Source organism: Felis catus, chromosome B1 (assembly GCF_018350175.1).
Source record: "Felis catus isolate Fca126 chromosome B1, F.catus_Fca126_mat1.0, whole genome shotgun sequence".
NCBI lineage: Eukaryota > Metazoa > Chordata > Mammalia > Carnivora > Felidae > Felis > Felis catus.
The window spans coordinates 42,617,238-42,637,315 of NC_058371.1; the positions used below are offsets into that span (position 1 = coordinate 42,617,238).

A 20,078-nucleotide genomic window follows, 5' to 3' on the forward strand; every position below is an offset into this window, starting at 1 on the left:
GCTTCTCATCTCCCTTTCCCTCCTTTCTGCATGATGGGTCCTATCGCTGCTATTCTGACAGCTTCTAGCAAGTTCTGTTTATCTCACAGATAAATGCAACACTTAGATCCCCCTTAAAGAAAGGATTTGCTACTGGAGGAAGGAGTGTGAGTAGCTGACAGCCTTGACCTCTTGGTTGCCTTAAGTTCTGTCTGGGCTTTTGAGCCAACTACATGACCTTTTGGGAGTGCGTCATTTCAATTACTGAACAAGCCACTGGTACAAAGCCCTAAGCTTCTTCTCCGTTAATGAGCAATCTTTGCTCTGGAGCTCCCTGGCTCTGGAGCAATCTTCTGGGTTGGCAGAAACTTTGCCAGGTCCTTATTATGGTCCTAGGTTCCCTTTCCCAATTCACTTCTCCTGTCTTTCACAGCTGTTAGTCCCTGAATAACCTTTTGCTCCTTAACTCTTCCTCAGCATCTGCTTCCTGGAGAGCACAATGGGGACGTTCATTACTACCCAAACAATAATTACGTTCTCAGTTCTCATTCTACCTAATCTCTGAGTAGCATTTAAAGTTTCTAATATTCCATTTAGAAATTCTATTTTATTTTATTAGTAGTCATCATAATATCTTCTAATTCTTACTCACTTTAACCTTTGTTAGTTTCACTTTGAATCTAGATTCTTTTTCTCCTAATCCCCAAATCCTTTGTGTTGCCCAGGAGTCTACTTTAGACCTCCTTTTTCTTTCCACTCATTTGTCTTAAATGATCTTAGTCACTCTTTTGCTTCAAGTTCCTTTTTTATGCGTTCATAAATTGGTCTATTTCAACTCAAACACTGGGGCATCAGACTCCAATTTCCAATGTCTATACCTGGTATTCCACAACTATCTCCAAGTCAACATCTGTAGCTGAATGCATTATCTTCCTATTCAAATCGCTGCTTTCAAACTTGGTGCCTCTTTCATTCCCAGTGGCTTAGTCCTCTTAACAATGTCATCAACCTCCAGAATAAATTATTAAACACACTGACATTTCTTCCTAAATATCTCTCTGATCTTTCTACTACATATACTTCTCTTGCCTCTCTAATCCTGAGGATGTAGACGTCTTTGGTCTAAACCACAAAAACTTCCCCTTAGTGAACCTGTTGTTTCTAGTCCTCATCATTTCAAACCCACCACCCCCAACCCATTACAAGTTCTCATTCTTACACAAAAATCCATCACTGATTTGCCCTAAGATTCTTGGATAATTTTAAATTATGTAATTATTTAAGAACAAAATCCTATAATGCACTAATGTCCATATAAATCATTCACTCATCTGAATATGGCTCACATCATAAATGTCACAGCCACCTTTAAATTCACTTAGTATCTGTAGAGAAAACAAAATTATCTTAGCCATATTCCCAGAGAATTTTGAATATCCATGTAACAAAGAGTTTTTCATTTCTAGCTGTGTACATTTCTAACATGTACATTTCATTTCTTGTATATGTTCAGTTTTCTGTTAGTTTCTGGGGTTCTTGAAAACATGTACCTTGTCATGTATATTTTCACGTCTGCCTGGTTCCAGGCTTGTAGTAAGCATGTAAAAAACAATTGTTGTATTAAATTCAAATAATTTGAATGTCTGTAAATTATACCAGTTAAAAATGAGCAGTCAATACCAACATTGGAAATACAGTAACAAATTTAAACAATAGAGGCGATTTCCCCTTTTGGTTACTTGACTGAACAACAGAGACTTTTAGTAGAACCACTTACAAGCTTTTAATTCTTACCATGCCTTAAGTGACATATATGTATATTAGACTTCAAAAATTTGATCATGTTGTAGACAATCAGGAAGAAATTTTAAGAGCACCATAATTAATCCTGATGTTAATTCCATCAATTTTCATGTGATTTGGCAAAAAAGATAAAAATACTAATTTTAAGGTATATAGAAATAGTCAAATAAATGAATATGGCATACAACATGTATCACAACAAGACTAAATGATTAGGCTATAAACACTTTAGTAAAATACTCAGAATTGCTATTTTGAAGATAAATTTCTTCTGTTACCATTTGTTAATTGTAAGAATATTTTCTTGATAGGCACTAAAATTAGGTTTAGGAAAAGCATGAACATAGAATATATATTGTTAAAGTCTAGCCTTCTCCGTTTAAAAATTTTTTCTTTTAAAATCTGAGAAAACACAATCATTTAATTTTGTGGATAAATATTGCATGCAAGGATGTGATCAGAAGTATCCCATGAGGGGCGCCTGGGTGGCGCAGTCGGTTAAGCGTCCGACTTCAGCCAGGTCATGATCTCGCGGTCCGTGAGTTCGAGCCCCGCGTCAGGCTCTGGGCTGATGGCTCGGAGCCTGTTTCCGATTCTGTGTCTCCCTCTCTCTGCTCCTCCCCTGTTCATGCTCTGTCTCTCTCTGTCCCAAAAATAAATAAACGTTGAAAAAAAAAATTAAAAAAAAAAAAAAGTATCCCATGAAAGGACAACTCAAGAATTGGTTGGTGAAAATCCTTGTAAAATCAAAATTATGCAGGTCATCAACTTGCATATTAAGACAAAAAATTAAAGTTCTGTCAATGTCATACTGATGGGGAAAAAACTTTACATTTAACGTTTTACTAGTTACATATTTTCCTAAGGATTCAAGTTCTACACCATGGAATAAATAATGGAAAAATAAAGTAATTCTTACAGGATCATTTAATAGTTGTACATTGTTTTTTGTTTTTATTTTTGGTCTGATACTTAAATTGCTAACCCATGCCGAGGGATTAAAACACATATGTACGCTCATTTCATATTTAACTTTTTATTTAGTTTCCTTAAACAAAGAGTTTTCTAAGAAACAAATTTAGGATAGAAAAATCGATTTAATTATATTTTTTACATTTTTTTTACGTGCGTGCACGTGTGTATATTTGTTTCGACCTAAGACTTAACTAGAACTCTGGCAGTAGCTACGGTTGAAACAGGCAACCGTCTGCTACTAACCATATTGTGAATTTCCATTTTGTTTTTCTTCACTACAGTAATTCAGCTATTGTGCCAGAAACCGATCACGTGGACTATGGACACAGCCAAGCACTTCACCAGCAGACGGTCCATTTCCAGAAGAGAAAACTTTATGATTCTTACGTAATCCCTAAATGAGTTTCAAATGTCCGCGTTTGGAAAATAAAGCCCAAACCCAAGCCCACGTGGGCACCGGTCAGGCTGCCATGTGCCTCCACAGCACAGAGGGCAGTGGGTGGGCGCCCGGGACTGCGGATGTGCTAGCGGGTCAGCAGAAGGGGCGGGGCGGGCTGACCAGCCGCGTGCCCCTCCCCCCCATCGCCCTTCACCCCACGGCCCCGCCGCCCGCGCAGCCCCCACTCCCTGCAGGCCCGGAGCTCAGGGCCAAGCGCGCGAGCGGCCGCCATTCCGCAGCCAACCGCCATCACCGTGGCAAGGCCGGCAGGACGCGCAATGCTGCCTGTCCTACTGATCCTCTCAGGCCTGGGCCGGTTGACCTCCGCCGGCCATCGTGAGTGTAGGACCTGCTTCGTAGAGGGTCACCTGTCGCAGAGCCTGTGAGCCTGGCGGGCTCCAGAAGCTTGCTCCAGAACCCTGTGCCCGGATGGGGGGAGCCCTGCGTCTTGTCAGAGCCCGCCTAGAGTCAGGATCCTGCGGGGCCTGCTGCTGGGAGGGCTCAGAACAGGACTGGGACTGTTGTCCTCACGTGCCTGACCCTGCACTTGGAGGAGGGGGCGAGCAGCTTCTGGGAGGTGGGGTCCCCAGACCAGCTCTTCACCTATTGGGGCGGAGGCCAGCAAATCCCAAAGTGTCTCTGGAAGGTGGTAGGGTCACGTCCCATTTCTAGGTAGCCTCTTCTGGAATGCACAAAGTCTGATTCCGTGGTGGGAGCGTGCCTGCGTGTGTGTGTGTGTGTGTGTGTGTGTGTGTGTGTGTATGAGTTCGTGGGAGTTCAAAGAGTGATGTGAAGTGGCAGGACCAGTGAAGAATAAGGATGCTGGCAGGCACTGGGGAATGCTTACAGGTGTTTTCCTTACTGCAGATCCTGAAACATCACTTCTACAAATTACAGTGCCACGGAAGATAGAGACAAACACCGATGGTGAAGTTTCAGAAACGCATGTAATTAAGAAATCACTTCTTTTTTGAGTGCTTTATTTTTACTGAACTACGTGACCCAAATCAGCCCATGCATATATTCCTTTGAAATTTTGTGTTCTAACTGCTGTGTTAAAGTGTCATTTTGTCTGAATGAAAGCAAGTGTCTTGATTTTTCTTCATTTCCCAATGAACATTATGAAATATTTTTAGAGCACAGACTCAGAAAAAAGTGCCTCAAATCCTTATCACACAAAATGTTATATACAGTCTACTGGACTTTTTGTCTACAAAATATGGACATTTAAATATTCTATATAAGTGAGGTGATGATAAAATTTATATTGTCATTTTAAAATGACAATATATAAAGAATGCCTATATTTGCTCATATATACATATATAAATCTTTGTTAAAATGCAAGTACTGTTATTTTTCATATGATTAAAATAAAGCATGTACATTGTCAAATCTAGGTAGCACAGAATGTTTTTTCAGTGGTAAAGCTCTTTTAATATTAGCATGATTTTTATGAATAATTCATTAAGTATAATTTCTATGACATTTGTGTGACATATATATTATTTGTGCCATTTTTGTTTATATTTTAAGTATTTAAATTCCAGGTAGTTAACATACAGTGTAATATTAGCTTCAGGTGTAAATTTAGTGATACAACACTCACATCCAACACCTGGTACTCATACAAGTGCACTCCTTAGTCTCCATCACCAATTTACCCATCTCTCCCCTCCACCCCCTCTGATAACCATCAGTGTGTTCTCTATAATTAAGAGTCTGTTTCTTGGTTTTGCCCTTCTTTCTCTTTTTTCCTCCCAGTTTGCTCTTTTGTTTTTTTCTTAAATTCCACATATGAGTGAAATCATGTGGCATTTGTCTTTCTCTGACTGACCTGCTTATCTTAATACTCTCTAGCTCCATCCATGTCCTTGCAAATGGCAAGATTTCATTCTTTTTTATGGCTGAGTAATATTCCTGTGTGTGTGTGTGTGTGTGTGTGTGTGGTGTGTGTGTGTGTGTGTGTGTGTGTGTGTGTGTGTATCACCTAATGCATTCATCATCAATGGACACTGGGGTGTTTCCATAATTTGACTATTGTAGACAATGTTGTTATAAACATTGGGGTACTTGTATCTCTTTGAAATAGTATTTTTGCATTCTTTGGTTAAATAACTAGTGGTGCATTTCCTGGATCATCGCATAGTTCTAGTTTTAACTATTTGAGGAAACTCCATACTGTTTTACCACAGTGGCTGTACTAGTTTGCAGTCCTACCAACAGTGTAAGCGGGTTCCTCTTTGTCCACATCCTGGCCAACATATGTTGTTTCTTTAGCCAGTTAGCGGTTCTGACAGGTGTGAGGTGCTATCTCATTGTAGTTTTGATTTACATTTCCCTGATGATGAATGATGTTGAGCATCTTTTCATGTGTCTGTTAGCCATCTGGATGTCTTCTTTGGAGAAATGTTTATTTGTGTCTTCTACCCATTTTTAAATTGAATTGTTTGCTTTTTTGGTGTTGGGTTTAAGTTCTTGTTATGTTTTGGTTACTAACCCATTATCAGATATGTCGTTTGTAATATCTTCTCTCATTCTGTATGTTGCCTTTTAGTTTTGTTGGTCTTCCTCATTGTGCAGAAGCTTTTAATTTTGATGAATTTAATTTTGTTTCCCTTGCCTCCAAAGATATATCTAGAAAGAACTTAGTCAAAGTTGAAAAAATTACTGCCTGTGCTCTCCTCTGGGATCTTTATGGTTTCAGGTCTCACATTTAGATCTTTAACACATTTTGAAAATATATTTGTGTATGGTGTAAGAAAGTGGTCCAGTTTTGTTCTTTTGCATATTGCCATCCAGTTTTCTCAACATCATTCATTGAAGAGACTTTTTCCCATTGGATATTCTTTCCTATTTTGTGGAATATAAATTGGCCACATAATTGTGGGTTTATTTCTGGGTTTTCTATTCTGTTCCATTGATTGTGTGTCTGTTTTTGTGCCAGTACCATACTGTTTTGATCACTCTAATTTTGTAATATAACTTGAAGCCTGGAATTGTGATGCCTCCAGCTTTGCTTTTCTTTTTCAAGATTGCTTTGGCTATTCGTGTTTTTTGTGGTCCATACAAATTTTAGTAATGTTCATTCTATATCTTGAAAAATGTGATTGGTGTTTTGATAGAGATTACATTGAATGTGTATATTGCTTTGGGTAGTATAGACTATATTTAACTATATTTGTTCTTCTAATCCATGAGTATGAAATATCTTTTCATTTCTTTGTGATGTTTTCAGTTTCTTTCATCAGTGTTTTATAGTTTTCAGGGTACAGGATTTTCACCTCTTCAGTTAGGTTTACTCCCAGTGTCTTATTGTTTTGGGTGCTAAATTTCATTTAAATTAATGGGATGGATTCTTAATTTCTCTTTCTGCTGCTTCATTATTGATATATAGAAATGCAACTGATTTCTGTACATTGATTTTGTATCTTGTGACTTTACTGAATTCATGTATGTGTCAGTTTTAGCAGTTTTTTGGTGGCATCTTGTAGGTTTTTCTATATAGATAATCATGTCATCTGCAAATAATGAAACATTTAGTTCTTCCTTGCCAATCTGGATGCCTCCTACTACTTTTTGATGTGTGATTGCTGAGGCTGGGACTTCTAGTACTATGTTAAATAACAGTGGTGAGGGTGACATCCCTGTCTTCTTCCTGACCATAGAGGAAAAGCTCTGAGTTTTTCCCCTTTGAGGATGATAATTAGCTGTGGGTTTGTCATATATGACCTTTATGATGTTGAGGTATGTTCCCTTTAAGTCTACTTTGTTGAGGGTTGTTATCATGAATACATATTGTACTTTGTCATATGCTTTTTCTGCATCTATTGAAATGATCATATGGTTCTTTTATTAATGTGGCATTTTATATTAATGTGGCATTTAATGTGGCATGTTGACTGATTTGTGAACATTGTACCATCCTTACAGCCCAGAAATAAATCCCACGTGATTTTGGTGAATGATTAATGTTTTGTTGGATTTGGTTTGCTAGAATTTTATTGAGCATTTTTACATCCATGTTCATCAGAGATATTGGCCTATAATTCTCTTTTTAAGTTGAGTCTTTATCTGGTTTTGGTATCTGATTTTGGTATGAGCCAGGGTAATGCTGGCTCATCGAATGAATTTGGAAGTTTTTCTTTCTTCTCCATGTTTTGGAATAGTTTGAGAAGAATAGGTATTAACTCTTTTTAAATGTTTGGTATGATCTGCCTGCGAAGCCATCTGGTTTTTTTGTTGGGAGTGTTCCTGTGAAGCCATCTGGTTTTTTGTTGGGAGTGTTTTGTTTACTAATTCAATCTGTTTATTTGAGATTTTTCTTGCTTCCTGATGTAGGCCTGTATTGTTGTGTACTTCCCTCCTAGGACCACTCTTGCTGCTCCTAAAGGTTTTGGATCATCGTATTTTCATTTTCATTTGTTTCCGTGTTTTTTTTTTTTTTTTTAATTTCTTCTTTGCTTTTCTGGTTGACTGATTCATTGTTTAGTAGCATATTCTTTAACTTCCATATATTTGTGCTCTTTCCACATTTTTCTTGTGGTTGACTTCTGGTCATAGTGTTGTGGTTAGAAAAGGCACATGATATGGTTTCAGGATTTTTGTATTCAGGCCTGATTTGTACCTAATATGAGATCTGTTCTGGAGAATGCTAACATGTGTATTTGAAAAGAATGTGTATTCTGCTGTTTTAGGGAGTGTTCTGAATATATCTCTTCAGTCCCTCTCACCCAATGTGTCATTCAAAGCCATTATTTCCTTGTTGATTTTCTATTTAGGTGATTTTCCCGTTGATGTAAGTGTGGTGTTAAAGTGTTCTACTATTATTGCATTATTATCAATTAGTTCCTCTATGTTTCTTACTGTTTTATGTATTTGGATGCCTTCATGTTGAGTGCATAAATATTTACAATTGTTATATCTTCTTGTTGGGTTGTTTCCTTTATGATGATATAGTACCCTTCATTGTCTCTTGTTACATTCTTTCTTTTAAAATCTAGTTTATCTAAGTAATGCTACTCAGTTTTTTTTTTTTTTTGACATCCATTTGGGTGATAAATATTTCTCCACCCCCTTACTTTTCTTCTGCAGGTGTCTTTAGTCCTAATATTAGTCTCTTGAAAGCACCATATACATGGGTCTTGTTTTATTTTCCATTCTGACACCTATGTCTTCTGATTGCAGCAGTTAGTCCATTTGCATTCAGAGTAATTATTGATAGATATATATTTATTGCCATTTTATTACTTGTTTTGTGTTGTTTCTGGTGATTTCTCTGATCCTTGTCTTTGTCCCTTTTTGTCTCTCCTTTACACTCACAGAGTATCCTTTAATATTTCTGGCAGGGCTGGTTTAGTGGTCATGAATTCCTTGGGGCTTTGTTTGTCTGGGAAACTCTTCATCTCTCCTTCTATTCTGAATGATAGCCTTGCTGGGTCAAGTATTCTTGGCTGCAGATTTTTCCCATTTGGCACTTTGAATATATCATGCCACTCCCTTTAGGCTTGCCAAGTTTCTGTGGAGAGATCTCTAGCTAGCTTTATGGGTCTTCCCTTTTAAAATAAGGACTTATTTTGTCTTTCTACTTTTAATATTTTTATCCCTATATTTTGCAAATCTATGGTATGTCTTGGTGTTGGCTTGCTTTTGTTGATTTTGCTGGAAGTTATCTGTGCTTCCTGGATCTGAATATCTGTTTCCTTCCCCAGATTAGGGATGTTTTCAGTTATTATTTCTTCAAATAAATTTTCTTCCCCCCTTTCTCTTCTTCTGGGACTCATAGGTAGCACAGAGAATTGTTGAGAAGGTGAATGAATGTCTATCTCAGTTTCTAAAGATAGTAAATTTGAACTGAATTAGTTTTTAGATATATGCACACTCATATTTTTAATTTTTGTAATTATTTGTAGGTTTGGTATAAGTCTGCAATCTTGATATTTGGTTTTATTTTTTCTTTCCCAAATACATTTTTTTGACTCAGGTAGAAATACAATATCTGCTTATAGACTATATTTATAATCATGAAGTTATTTATGAATTAATTATGAATTAATAATTTAAATAAATTGCCAGAAAATCTTACTAGTCAAATGGTTTTAAGTTTTTGGACAATATTCAAGGAAAGATGATGTGCCTTTTTCAGAGACTAGAACACGAGAAGAACATAAGTTAATCCTTCAGATCACTTAATAATGCTTAAAATATTAATGTATCTTTGATAGAGATCAAATAAAGTATCAGAAAAGGAAATGATAGGTTCTTTCACTTAACTAAAATATTTAAAAAGTAAAAGTAGCAAATAATTGTAGAACTTTATGACCAAGTAGATTTTCTCTCTGTTGAAGGATGTGTGAATACTAAAAAACTTTATTAAATTAACCTACCACACTAGCATACTTCAAATATCAGTGAATGTATCCAAAAGAACATCTCAGATAATTATTCCACATTCACACATACATATTCACCAAATACACATATAATACTCCTCTTTGGAATAGAATAGCCTCAATGTGCTTAAATGGATCCAGGGAACAAGGACAGCACCAACCAAAGCCATCTATAACTAAATCATCCTTAATGTTTTACACATCACAGCATTCCATTTTAGGATCAGACTAACACAGGAGTGTCTATTATTTCCATTTTATTCAGTAATTTAAAATATAAAAAATTAAGAAAATAAAAATTAAAAAAGTAGGGTTTAAATGGTAAGACAGAGACCAGCTATTACATGAACCATATTTTTGCTTCCGAGTACCTTGGATATATGGTGATGTCATTACCTATCTAATATCCAGAATGTAGAAGGCAAATTATACAGATTTATTCTCAACAATATAAAGAGGAGAGCTACTAAAGAAGTAGTACTTAAATCAATTTGTTTTCCATTTAGTTTGCATCTAGACAATTACTGTTAACAATACCTATTGTGAAATAAATTATTTGAGAGGCATCTTTATGTTAGTACATCTCTGAAAATTGAAACTTGATTTTATTCTCAGAATGCATCTTTATATTTTAAATGATTATGAAACATTTTTTAAAAAACATTTTTAAAAACCTGAAATATCAAAAGTAAGCTGATGCAACTATAATAATATCAGATGAAAAAGTACTTCTAGAGATAAGTTACCTTAATAATAACATGATTGATTTATCCTGAAGATACCACCATACTAAATGTGTTTGTACCTAACAACAGAGCTCCTAAGACAAAAAAACTAAGGCAAAAAAATGAGAAAGAAATATCACAAAATTTGGGGGAGATTTCAACACACCTATTTCAAGAGCTGTAGGGTTACAAAAGACTGAACACTATACAAGATTTAAAATGACTCATGCAGAAAACTGCAACCAGTGACAAAATTCATGTTTTTGCAAATGTGGGAAAATTTCTGGCATTAACCGTATGTTATGCCATGAAGAACGTGTTATGTTTTATGATGATGTCACAGATTGTATTCTTTGGGATGCAGTCTTTGAGAAAATTCCTGTGAAGGCAGTTTATTAGGGTATACTCTTTTGATGAGCCTCTGTGGACAGGACGGGAGGAAGCAGGAATGGGGAGACAGAGACTCAACTGAGTCTCAGCAAAGTGTGAAGCTGGCCTGGTCCATCAAGATCTGGAGTTGGGCTTCTCATTAACTTGGAAATTGTGACTTGGTGTGACTTTTTAGCTGAGGCAATTTCCCAAAGAGAACAGGGAGAAGACTGTGGGTAGCACTTCTGATAGCTTAGGGATGCTTCCTTTATTCTGAAAAGAGGACCTGTGTTGTATTCTTTCCCTCTTCTTTTCAGCTTCATTATTTTCCATAATTTTATCTTCTGTATCATTCATTCCTCTGCTTCTTCCATCCTTGTGGTCATTACATCCAGTTGGTTTTGAATCTCAGTTATTGCATTTTTCATTTTGGCCTGACTAGTTTTTAGGTCTTTTATCTCTGTGGTAAGGGACTCCCTGGTGTCTTCTCTGCTTTTCTCAAGCTCAGTGAGTATCTTTATGATTGTTGCTTTAAATTCTGGATCAGGCATATTGTTTATATCTGTTTTGATTAGATCCCTGGGTATGACCTTCTGTTGTTTCCTTTTGGGATGAAATCCTTTATCTTGGCATTTTGTCTAGGTCTTTGTCTTCTTCTGTGTGTTAGGATTTCTATTATGTTTCTTGCTCCTAAAAGTAATGGCTTTATGAAGAAGAAGTTATATATTGTTCAGGGCCTGGCACTTCAGGAAGTGTCTCTGGTGTATGCTGTATCCACTCTGCTGCTGTGTTTTGGCTGCTCTTTCCCTCACGTTAGTCCTTGGTAGACCTTCTCCTTGCCTACAGTGGGGAGTGTTTGGACCTTGGCCAGAGTGGGGCAAGTTTTAACTAGGTGTGCTCTGGTCTGCTTATTGAAAGAGACCTGATACTATTTCCAAGAGCTGAAGCTTTGCATAACTCTGTGGTCAGTAGACATAGTGCATGCAGGGGTTTGGTGCTGGTATTCTGGGGGAAAGGCTCACTGCTCTTGGTCTCTCAGGCACAGTTGCCTGAGAAAAGCAGCATCTGTAGGGGGTTGGGGTGTAAGTGGTTTAGGCTGCCAGTGTTGGCATTGTACTGCTTACTTAAGTTTATGCAGAGGTGTGGGAGAGAATAATGGCTCTAGCCAGCTCCATCATCCCCAGAGAGGTTGAGTTTGTACCTGCTGCTGTCTGGAAAGCCCTCCCAGAAGGGTGAACAATCTCCCTTTGTGTGTCCCAGGCATCCCTCAGATTGCTGTCTTGACCCTGTTTGTGTCTGGGCCACCTGCCGCACCTGCAGCGTGGGGCACTTTGGGCTCTATTCCAGTCAGGCAGCTGAGTTTTAAAACTCCAAACTTTAGGGACCTGGCCTGGTGTGCACCTGTGCTGATCCTTTGGTGGGGGAGTCTCACTGCTTTCGTACTGATGCAGGGTTGTCCCGGAAGGGCAGTCCCATCAAAGTGCAGGGGTGTGGAGTTTGGAGTAAAGCACAGCAAAGAGCAGGTGTCCAGGTTAGCTGCCCTCAGCAGGTGTTCCCACACCTATGCTGAAGGGCAGGGGAGGGCAATGGCACCCACCAGCTCTTTTGTCCCCAGAGAGGCAATGCCACCTGTCCCTGATGTGGTCCAAGAGGATGGAATTGTCTCTCTCAGTGCATCCTAGGGAGATCCTCAGATTGTCTGAATCCGGGCCATCTTCCCTCTTTCTCCACAGGAGCAAACTCTAAAACTCCAGTCTTTGAGCCTTGCTGGTTGTAAAAACTCAGGAAAATCCCCCTCTCATTTTTCCAGTCATTGGCTTTGGGAGAATTGTTTTCCTTGTATGATCCCCTATGTGCTCCTCTCTCTGTCTTTCTCTCTCTCTCCTCTCTCTGTAACCAGGTCTCCCTCCCTTCTGTAGCACCTGCAATCCATTTTCCTGGAAACCAGGTCTCTGCATCTCCTACCTTCCACAATGTGGTCTCTTCTCTCCCTCTAGCTGTGCATTTTGGTCTGTCAGTTTTCAGATGGATATCTTGGGTAGTCAGAATGATTTGATACTTATCTGTGTTCAAATGATAAGGCAAACTTTGGGTCTTCCTACTACTCTGCCATCTTAGCTCCCCACAACCTGTGTTATATTCTTTAATTTTTCATTTATTTGGGCTAGAAATTGCAAAGTAGAAAGAAGATAATTAAGGGTTGCCTGGATGGCTCAGTTGGTTAGGCATCCGACTTCAGCTCAGGTCATGATCTCACAATTTGTGGGTTCAAGCCCTGTGTCAGGCTCTGTGCCTGACTTCATATTCTGTGCCTCCCTCTAGCTCTCTGCCCCTCCCCCACTTGTGCTCTTTCTGTCTCAAAAATAAGTAAACATTAAAAAAAAAAGATAAATTCACGTGTCTTCAAAGATTACCCAACATTCCTAAATGTACCCATTTCAAATTAAAATTTCATATGACAATAAATGCTAATGACCAATGCTCTTAGTTTTAAAATACATTTAGCCTCCTTAATTTTAGTGAAATTTAATTATTCGTTCTGTCATACATGAGATCGAAGAAAGATAGCAACATACATGTATATATAATTTTGAGACGTGTGTGATACCATCTATGTTTGTATGAAAGAGTACTTACATTTAAAAAAATTATGGCTTCTGACTTAAGAATTTTAAATTTCTATTACTTTCTCCCTGAATACTTTGCTGTAGGTCATGTATGCCATCAAAATTGACAGGAAAACATATACTGTCCATCTTGAAATACAGTAAGTGGCCATTCTTCTTTTCATATACTTTTCAGTTTCTTCAAGTTTTACAGCCTACCCTAAATTGAGCCTAAACAAGAGCATGACTATTATATTTAACATGTTACATCTTTGTGATTCAAGTCAGATTAGAATTTCAAGTCTTCATCTTGAGATTTTAAATTTAATTTTGGAGCCAAATTCTGATTTAATGATGTAAATATTAATATGTAATTAGGTAAATTAAAATTGCTCTATGTAACTCCTTGAAACATAACCACAATAGCAATAATTAAAGGAATAACTCTATTTGTCCCTGTTTAATTTTGTTCGCCTTCATGTCATTTTATATATTTATGTGATTTTAAGCATTTAACTAAATATTATGCCATAATTTTTTCTTATCTTGGTGTAATATATAATTTAATCTCTTAAATTTTCTGTTTCCCACTTTTGCTCTTTGAGGAAACCAGTATTAATAATCTTATGTGTATCTTTCCACAATTTTTTATTCTTTTAAAAAAATGTTTATTACTGGGGTGCCTGGGTGGTTCAGTCAGTTAAGTGTCTGACTTCAGCTCAGGTCATGATCTCACGGTTTGTGAGTTTGAGCCCCGCGTCGGGCTCTGTGCTGACAGCTCAGAGCCTGCAGCCTGCTTCAGATTCTGTGTCTCCCTCTCTCTCTGCCCCTCCCCCACTCACACTATGTCTCTCTCAAAAATTAATAAACATTTAAAAAAATTGTAAAATGTTTATTATTTTTGAGCAGGGTGTAGTGGCAAAGAGAGGGACCTGAAGCAGACTCTGTGCTGATAGTAGAGAGCCTGTTTCAGGCCTTAAACTCTTGAACTGTGAGATCATGATCCATGGCATCTAAGTCAGATGCTTATCCAACTGAGCCACCCAGGTGCCCTTCTACCATTTTCTATCTAAATTGCATCTTTCCCTTAAATGAAAATATAGAAACCTATTTTTTTAAGTTTGTTTTTACACAGTTGGAAATAGTTTTGCTGCCAACAGGTCTTATTCAATAATGTTCATTTTCTGGCTCTATGTATATATTTTGACTCATTCTTTAATAGATAGCATTCTGTAGTATGTAATATTGACACATAAGTTATTTCAAGGAATTATCACTTAAGAGTACTGCAGTAAGCATCCTTGTATGTAAATTCTTATGTAATAGAGGTTTTCTTTTGTAGGGTTGGTATTAAGAAATGGGTTTCTGTAACAAGAAGTATGAGTAATAGTAATAATAGTGACAACAACAACAACAAAAGTAACAGACATTTAAGGAGCACATGCCATTTGCCAGGTGTATTTCTAAGCAATTTGCATGTAGTAACTAATTTAATTTTCACAACAACCTTCTTTATTACTCACATTTTATATTAAGATTTTGAGAGAGATTTTCAGTTTCTGGAAAGAAAGTAGCAGTTTAGATTTTCAAAAGCATGCAATATGTGCTAAAATATTATATCACATCTTCGTGTCAATTTGTATTTCCCTAAATATCTTCTCTAAACAGTTATCAGCTATTTGTAGTTTCTTATTTCCAGTTGAATATTTTTCAGAGCAGTTGTAGGTTCACAGCAAAATTGAGTAGAAGGTACAGAGAGTATCTGTATACCCTGTGCCTCCCACCCCCCACAATGTATAGCCTCCCCATTATCAACATGCCCCACCAGAGTGATACATTCATTATATTTGATGACTCCACATTGACATATCATTATCACCCAAAGTCCATAGTTTATATTTGTCTTAATTTTTCTATATTGACTTTTTTCTTTTGATTAAAAATTTAAAAAGGAAAATTCTGAGAATAATGTATATCACTATGAATGACACACATGCAAGCATTTTATTTATGTATTTTTCTAAAAAGCATACATGGCAAATAATAGTGAAATCTGTTATTCCCATGCCTAGATATATTCAATTATTTCACTCCCCAGTGCTAATCACAGTTATGATACTGATACATATTCTTCTGCCATTATTTTATCATTCATCTGTATGCCTAGAGATTAAGAATCATCATGTTTTGACTATTACTTTAAATAGACACAAATGAGACAGTACTCTTCTATATAATTTATTTATCTTAATATGGTAGACCAATAAAGTGACCCCAATTCTTTACCTTTCCCTGTATCTTCACTCTTTGCCATATAACTTTGAGTTTCTGTCATCAAGAGGTAGAATATATACATCTACCTCAGCCTCCCCACTCCCAGCCCTTGGATCTGAGTTTATTTATGCAAGGCCAATTTCATGGGTATGTGGTCCCCCAGGACACTATGGTTAGACATGCCCTGTACATGGTTTCATTCTCTGCTGTTGCTGCCCTGAGATTCTTAATACTTTTGAACAAGAGACCTCATATTTTCATTTCATCACGGGCCCTGCAAATCATGTAGCCCATTCTGTGGCTATGTGACTGACTTTGGCCAAAAAGATGTTTAGCTGACTTGATTCAAACAGAGGTTTGAAAAAGCTCCCCTGCGTTCCTGCTCTCCATCTTGTTTGTCTGCCATCCCCATGAAAATAAGCTGGGGCCAACTTTCTGGGAGATGGAGACAGGTGGGGCACAGCCAAGGTGCCCTAATCATCTCTAGATCACCCAACATTCAGCTGAATACCAGACCATTGAGCAAGCCTGGCCACCATTAGCAGAACTGCTAAGGCTACTCGTACTTGACCCAGAAGTGTGAGCAATAGATACTTATTATGTTATTATGTGTAGTTCTGGTTTTGAGGCTGTGCTTTTTGTGCAACATTTTGCATAACATTTTTATTTGAGAGTCATTCATATAGATTTGTGCAGAATGAGTTAATTGATCGTAAATACATATGTAATATATATAAATCAAATAAATATATCTCCTTTATTATTTATTCAGCCATTTGTTCTCTTTATTGACTAGGCCTCGAATTCTGTTCTCAGCAGACAAAGTATCTTTGACACATTTATTGAATTATTTATTTTTAACTGTCATTATTTTAGTTTGAGTGTCTTTTTTTTCTCTGAAATGGTCTCCTTTGAAAGCTTATTAACTTTTTAACTTGTTAAATTTTCTTGAAATAATGATTATTTTCTGTAATCAATTTCTTCAACTTCCTTAGGAACTTGCTTTTAAGTTTTGCCTTCTTCCCTTTTGTTGTTAATTTTCCTTACATTGGATATTGTTTTCCCTTGAATGATCATTTGTATATCTGTTACTTCACTAAGGCAGATTTTTTTATTGTTTTGTGTAGAAGCAAAAGTATACATTTTTACTAAGGATGAATAAACTTGTAAACTAAACTGTTATCCTTTTAATTGTGCTTGTCAGAAACCTGTTGAAATTCCTTTTCCTGGGAAATGATTCTGGATTTCCATTTCCACCACCTCCATTTACATGCTTAGTTACTAAAATGTGGCTCTGCCTTTTTGCCACATGTTTTAGGTACTTGCATCTAAACCAACCCAGGCGACTTGGCGTGTCCTTGAATATATGTACAATATGAGCTGATGAATACAAGTCTTTTTTTCTGGGAAGCTCTCTGGTTTTGTTATTTGAATTAAGGAAAAGGGAAAGCTGTCAGGAATGAGAGATGATAAAGCAGGTCTGGAAAGAGAAATGGTGAAAGCAAACACACTGTGAATGTTCTAGTCCTTCCTTGATTCTGGTCTTGAACTGCCCCTTGATATTTGGATTCTTGAGAAACCCTGGCAATAAATAATGATGTCAGATTGTTCCATAAGAATCACTATCTTCTATGGAAGAAGATTAAACTTCAGTACCATTTATATGAGGTTTATCTATAGAGATCATTTAGCTTACAGAATTTGAGCAAAACACTGGTCTTCTACTTCTAAGCAAAGTCTTTAAGGACTATTGTGTGCCTCTACACTTTCTTTTCTCTTTCTGCTACAAGAAAGGCATGTTCCAGGGGTAAGAGGTATGTCCTTACCCAGGTTCTAGAATGAAAGTAGTGTGGAATTGACTCTGTAATAAACTTGTAAAGAACAATCGTTGTTTTAAGGCATTGAGAATTCTGGGATTGTTTTTACCAAAGCATAATTTCATGAAAACTGACAGGAAAAGCATATGTTTTTTATTACCAATCCATGGCTGTTTGTTAGCAAATACTAACATATTTATGACATGAGTTTTATTGATCATTGAATGTAAAAGAAAACTTTGCCATGGGAATCTGGAAGTCCTAGTTTCTACTCTACATAAATCTATGTCATTATGGTGTCCCTACTGATATTATTATACTGCTTATTATTTTTTCTTATATGCACAATATACTTTCAGCAAACCAGATAATCAAGAGATGAGCCCATTTAATTTTTGGATATATGAGCTTGTAAAATTGAAAGTAAATTGCTTAATATCAGGATTCTATTTTTGTTAATGTTACTATTACAATGAAATGTTATTACTTTGGTTGAATTAGGTCATTTTTAGACCCTCATTTCCTCGTGTATGCATACAACAAATCAGGAGTATTGTATCCAGATTCTTCATTTACAAAGGTAAGTTTTGCTTTTTGCTGTGTATATTTGCAGTTTTTTATATAGCTAAGGTGCCATTGGTGGGAAGAAAAAGGATGCTTTCTACCTCACAGAATTATTGGGCAAACAGATCAGAAACCCAAATACAATGTAACAATTACTGTGAAGGCAGATTAAATAGAACAACTACTTTTCAGATATGGAATTTAGGAATCCCTTATCCAAAAAGGTTGTTTAAACTATCAGAGGTCTGAGAAAGAAAGTGGGTTAAGGAGCAAAGAATAAGAAACCCCGAAACACAGAGTCATTTTAATTGAGATTTCATAGGACATGAGCAGTGGAGGAAGTGGTGGGAATTACTTTGTGGAAAGACCTTATAGAAAGGGATAGTGAGGATGCAAAAGCATATTGGTTACAGAATCTGAATAGGTTCACATGTGAGACATGAGTTTGTGTTGTTCCCAAAATGCAGATAGGAGTCAAGAAATTTTAAGTATGTGAGAAAGTTAGCTTTAGTCTGTGAGATATGTGTGTGTGTGTGTGTGTGTGTGTGTGTGTGTGTGTGTGTTTGTGTGCGTGTGTCTGAACAGATGATTGGGAAGAAGTAAATGCAAGTGAAGGATAAGATTCTTCTGCTACATTGCACCTGAGAGAGGATGAAAATAAAAATCATTAGTACATTGTCTTTTTCACCACTTGCAATTAGAAAGCAGAACAAAATACATGAGAATCCTATTTTGAGACATTTGACAATAGGCTGATCAGGAAGTTTTTCTGAGAGAAAAGAAAGCCCAGAAGGTGAGCCATATTCAACTTGGCCCTCTGACTGAGGATAAAGTCTTAACCAGAGCATAGGGAGTTGGAACCAAGCAGAACTCAAAGAATTTGGAGTTCAGTGCTGCTGAAGCAGCTGGAAAGGGCATGACACAGGACCAGAGAAGAGGGGCCATCAGATGTATGATTTTTTATGGGGAGGGGAGTTATGCTTATGTCTCTTACTAAAGATTAGGCTGCCTATGTGCTGGATAAAACTCTACTGAAGGGCAGAGAGTAAAATGGAGATAATACTAACGGTCAAACAGTATTGGGAGATGTTGGATTTTCAGCCCAGAGAGAGTAAGGTGACTTTGCTGACACCCTAGACATTCAGCTGAGACCAGAAAGGCTAATTCTTAGGAGGAAGGACCAAACTCTAGGGTAAGAGATACTCTTATCACCCCAGTTCCCTACCCAAGGCCTAAAACTTAGCAACAAGAGGATTAAGGAAGGTTGCCATTAAATTAATTGCCTTCCAATACAAAATGCAAAACTCTGCAAAGGGTTAAAACATAGTAGATGAAGGAAATAATGCATATAAGGGTAGAAATCAATGAGATAGAAGAATGAAAAAGAATAGAAAAAAATTTAAGCCCAGAATTTAGTTCTTTAAAAGGACTAACAGCATTAATAACCCCTAGTAAGGCTAAACTAGCACAAAACAAAATTCCATCACTATTAGGAATAAAAGGATATATGATTAGTCATACAGAAAATAAGATGATATTTTGGGGTATTAGGAAAACTTTATGCTAATACATTTTATAGTTTAGATGAAATAGACTGTTTCCTTGAAAAGGACAACTTACCAAAATTGAGGGAAGAAATCATAGAAAATCTCAATCACTTGAAACCTATTTAAAAATTTGAATTTCTAAATAACCACATTCCCACACCAGGTTTAGATGTTTTCACACTTTACCTATTGAGAGATAATTCTGATTGTTTCCAATTTACCTATTAAAAATAATGTTTCTGGGGGCGCCTGGGTGGTGCAGTCGGTTAAGCGTCCGACTTCAGCCAGGTCACGATCTCGCGGTCCGTGAGTTTGAGCCCCGCGTCGGGCTCTGGGCTGATGGCTCAGAGCCTGGAGCCTGTTTCCGATTCTGTGTCTCCCTCTCTCTCTGCCCCTCCCCCGTTCATGCTTTGTCTCTCTCTGTCCCAAAAATAAATAAACGTTGAAAAAAAATTTATAAAAAAAAATAATGTTTCTGTAAACATTCTGGGTAGTTCGTTGTGTGGATATAATTTTTTATTTCTCTGGAATACATGTCCGGGAATATGATTGCCAGATCATATGGTAAGTGTAAGTTTATTTTTAAGA

General features: G+C 37.0%; 1 protein-coding gene across 7 annotated transcripts in view; it reads left to right on the top strand.

Moving 5' to 3' along the window:
• The first annotated feature begins 3,322 nt into the window (after nt 1-3,322).
• The window catches only part of LOC102899536 (A disintegrin and metallopeptidase domain 3-like), a 110,117-nt gene continuing 93,361 nt past the window's right edge, over nt 3,323-20,078 (top strand). For 3 of the 7 annotated variants that reach the window (XM_023252575.2, XM_045055530.1, XR_006596505.1), the window contains exons 1-4: nt 3,414-3,538; nt 4,064-4,143; nt 13,394-13,449; nt 17,881-17,959. In XM_023252575.2, the coding sequence (XP_023108343.2) occupies nt 3,475-3,538; nt 4,064-4,143; nt 13,394-13,449; nt 17,881-17,959 (279 nt within the window). In that variant the 5' untranslated portion in view covers nt 3,414-3,474. The other 4 variants (XM_023252576.2, XM_023252574.2, XM_019828527.3 and 1 more) reach the window with 4 other exon arrangements.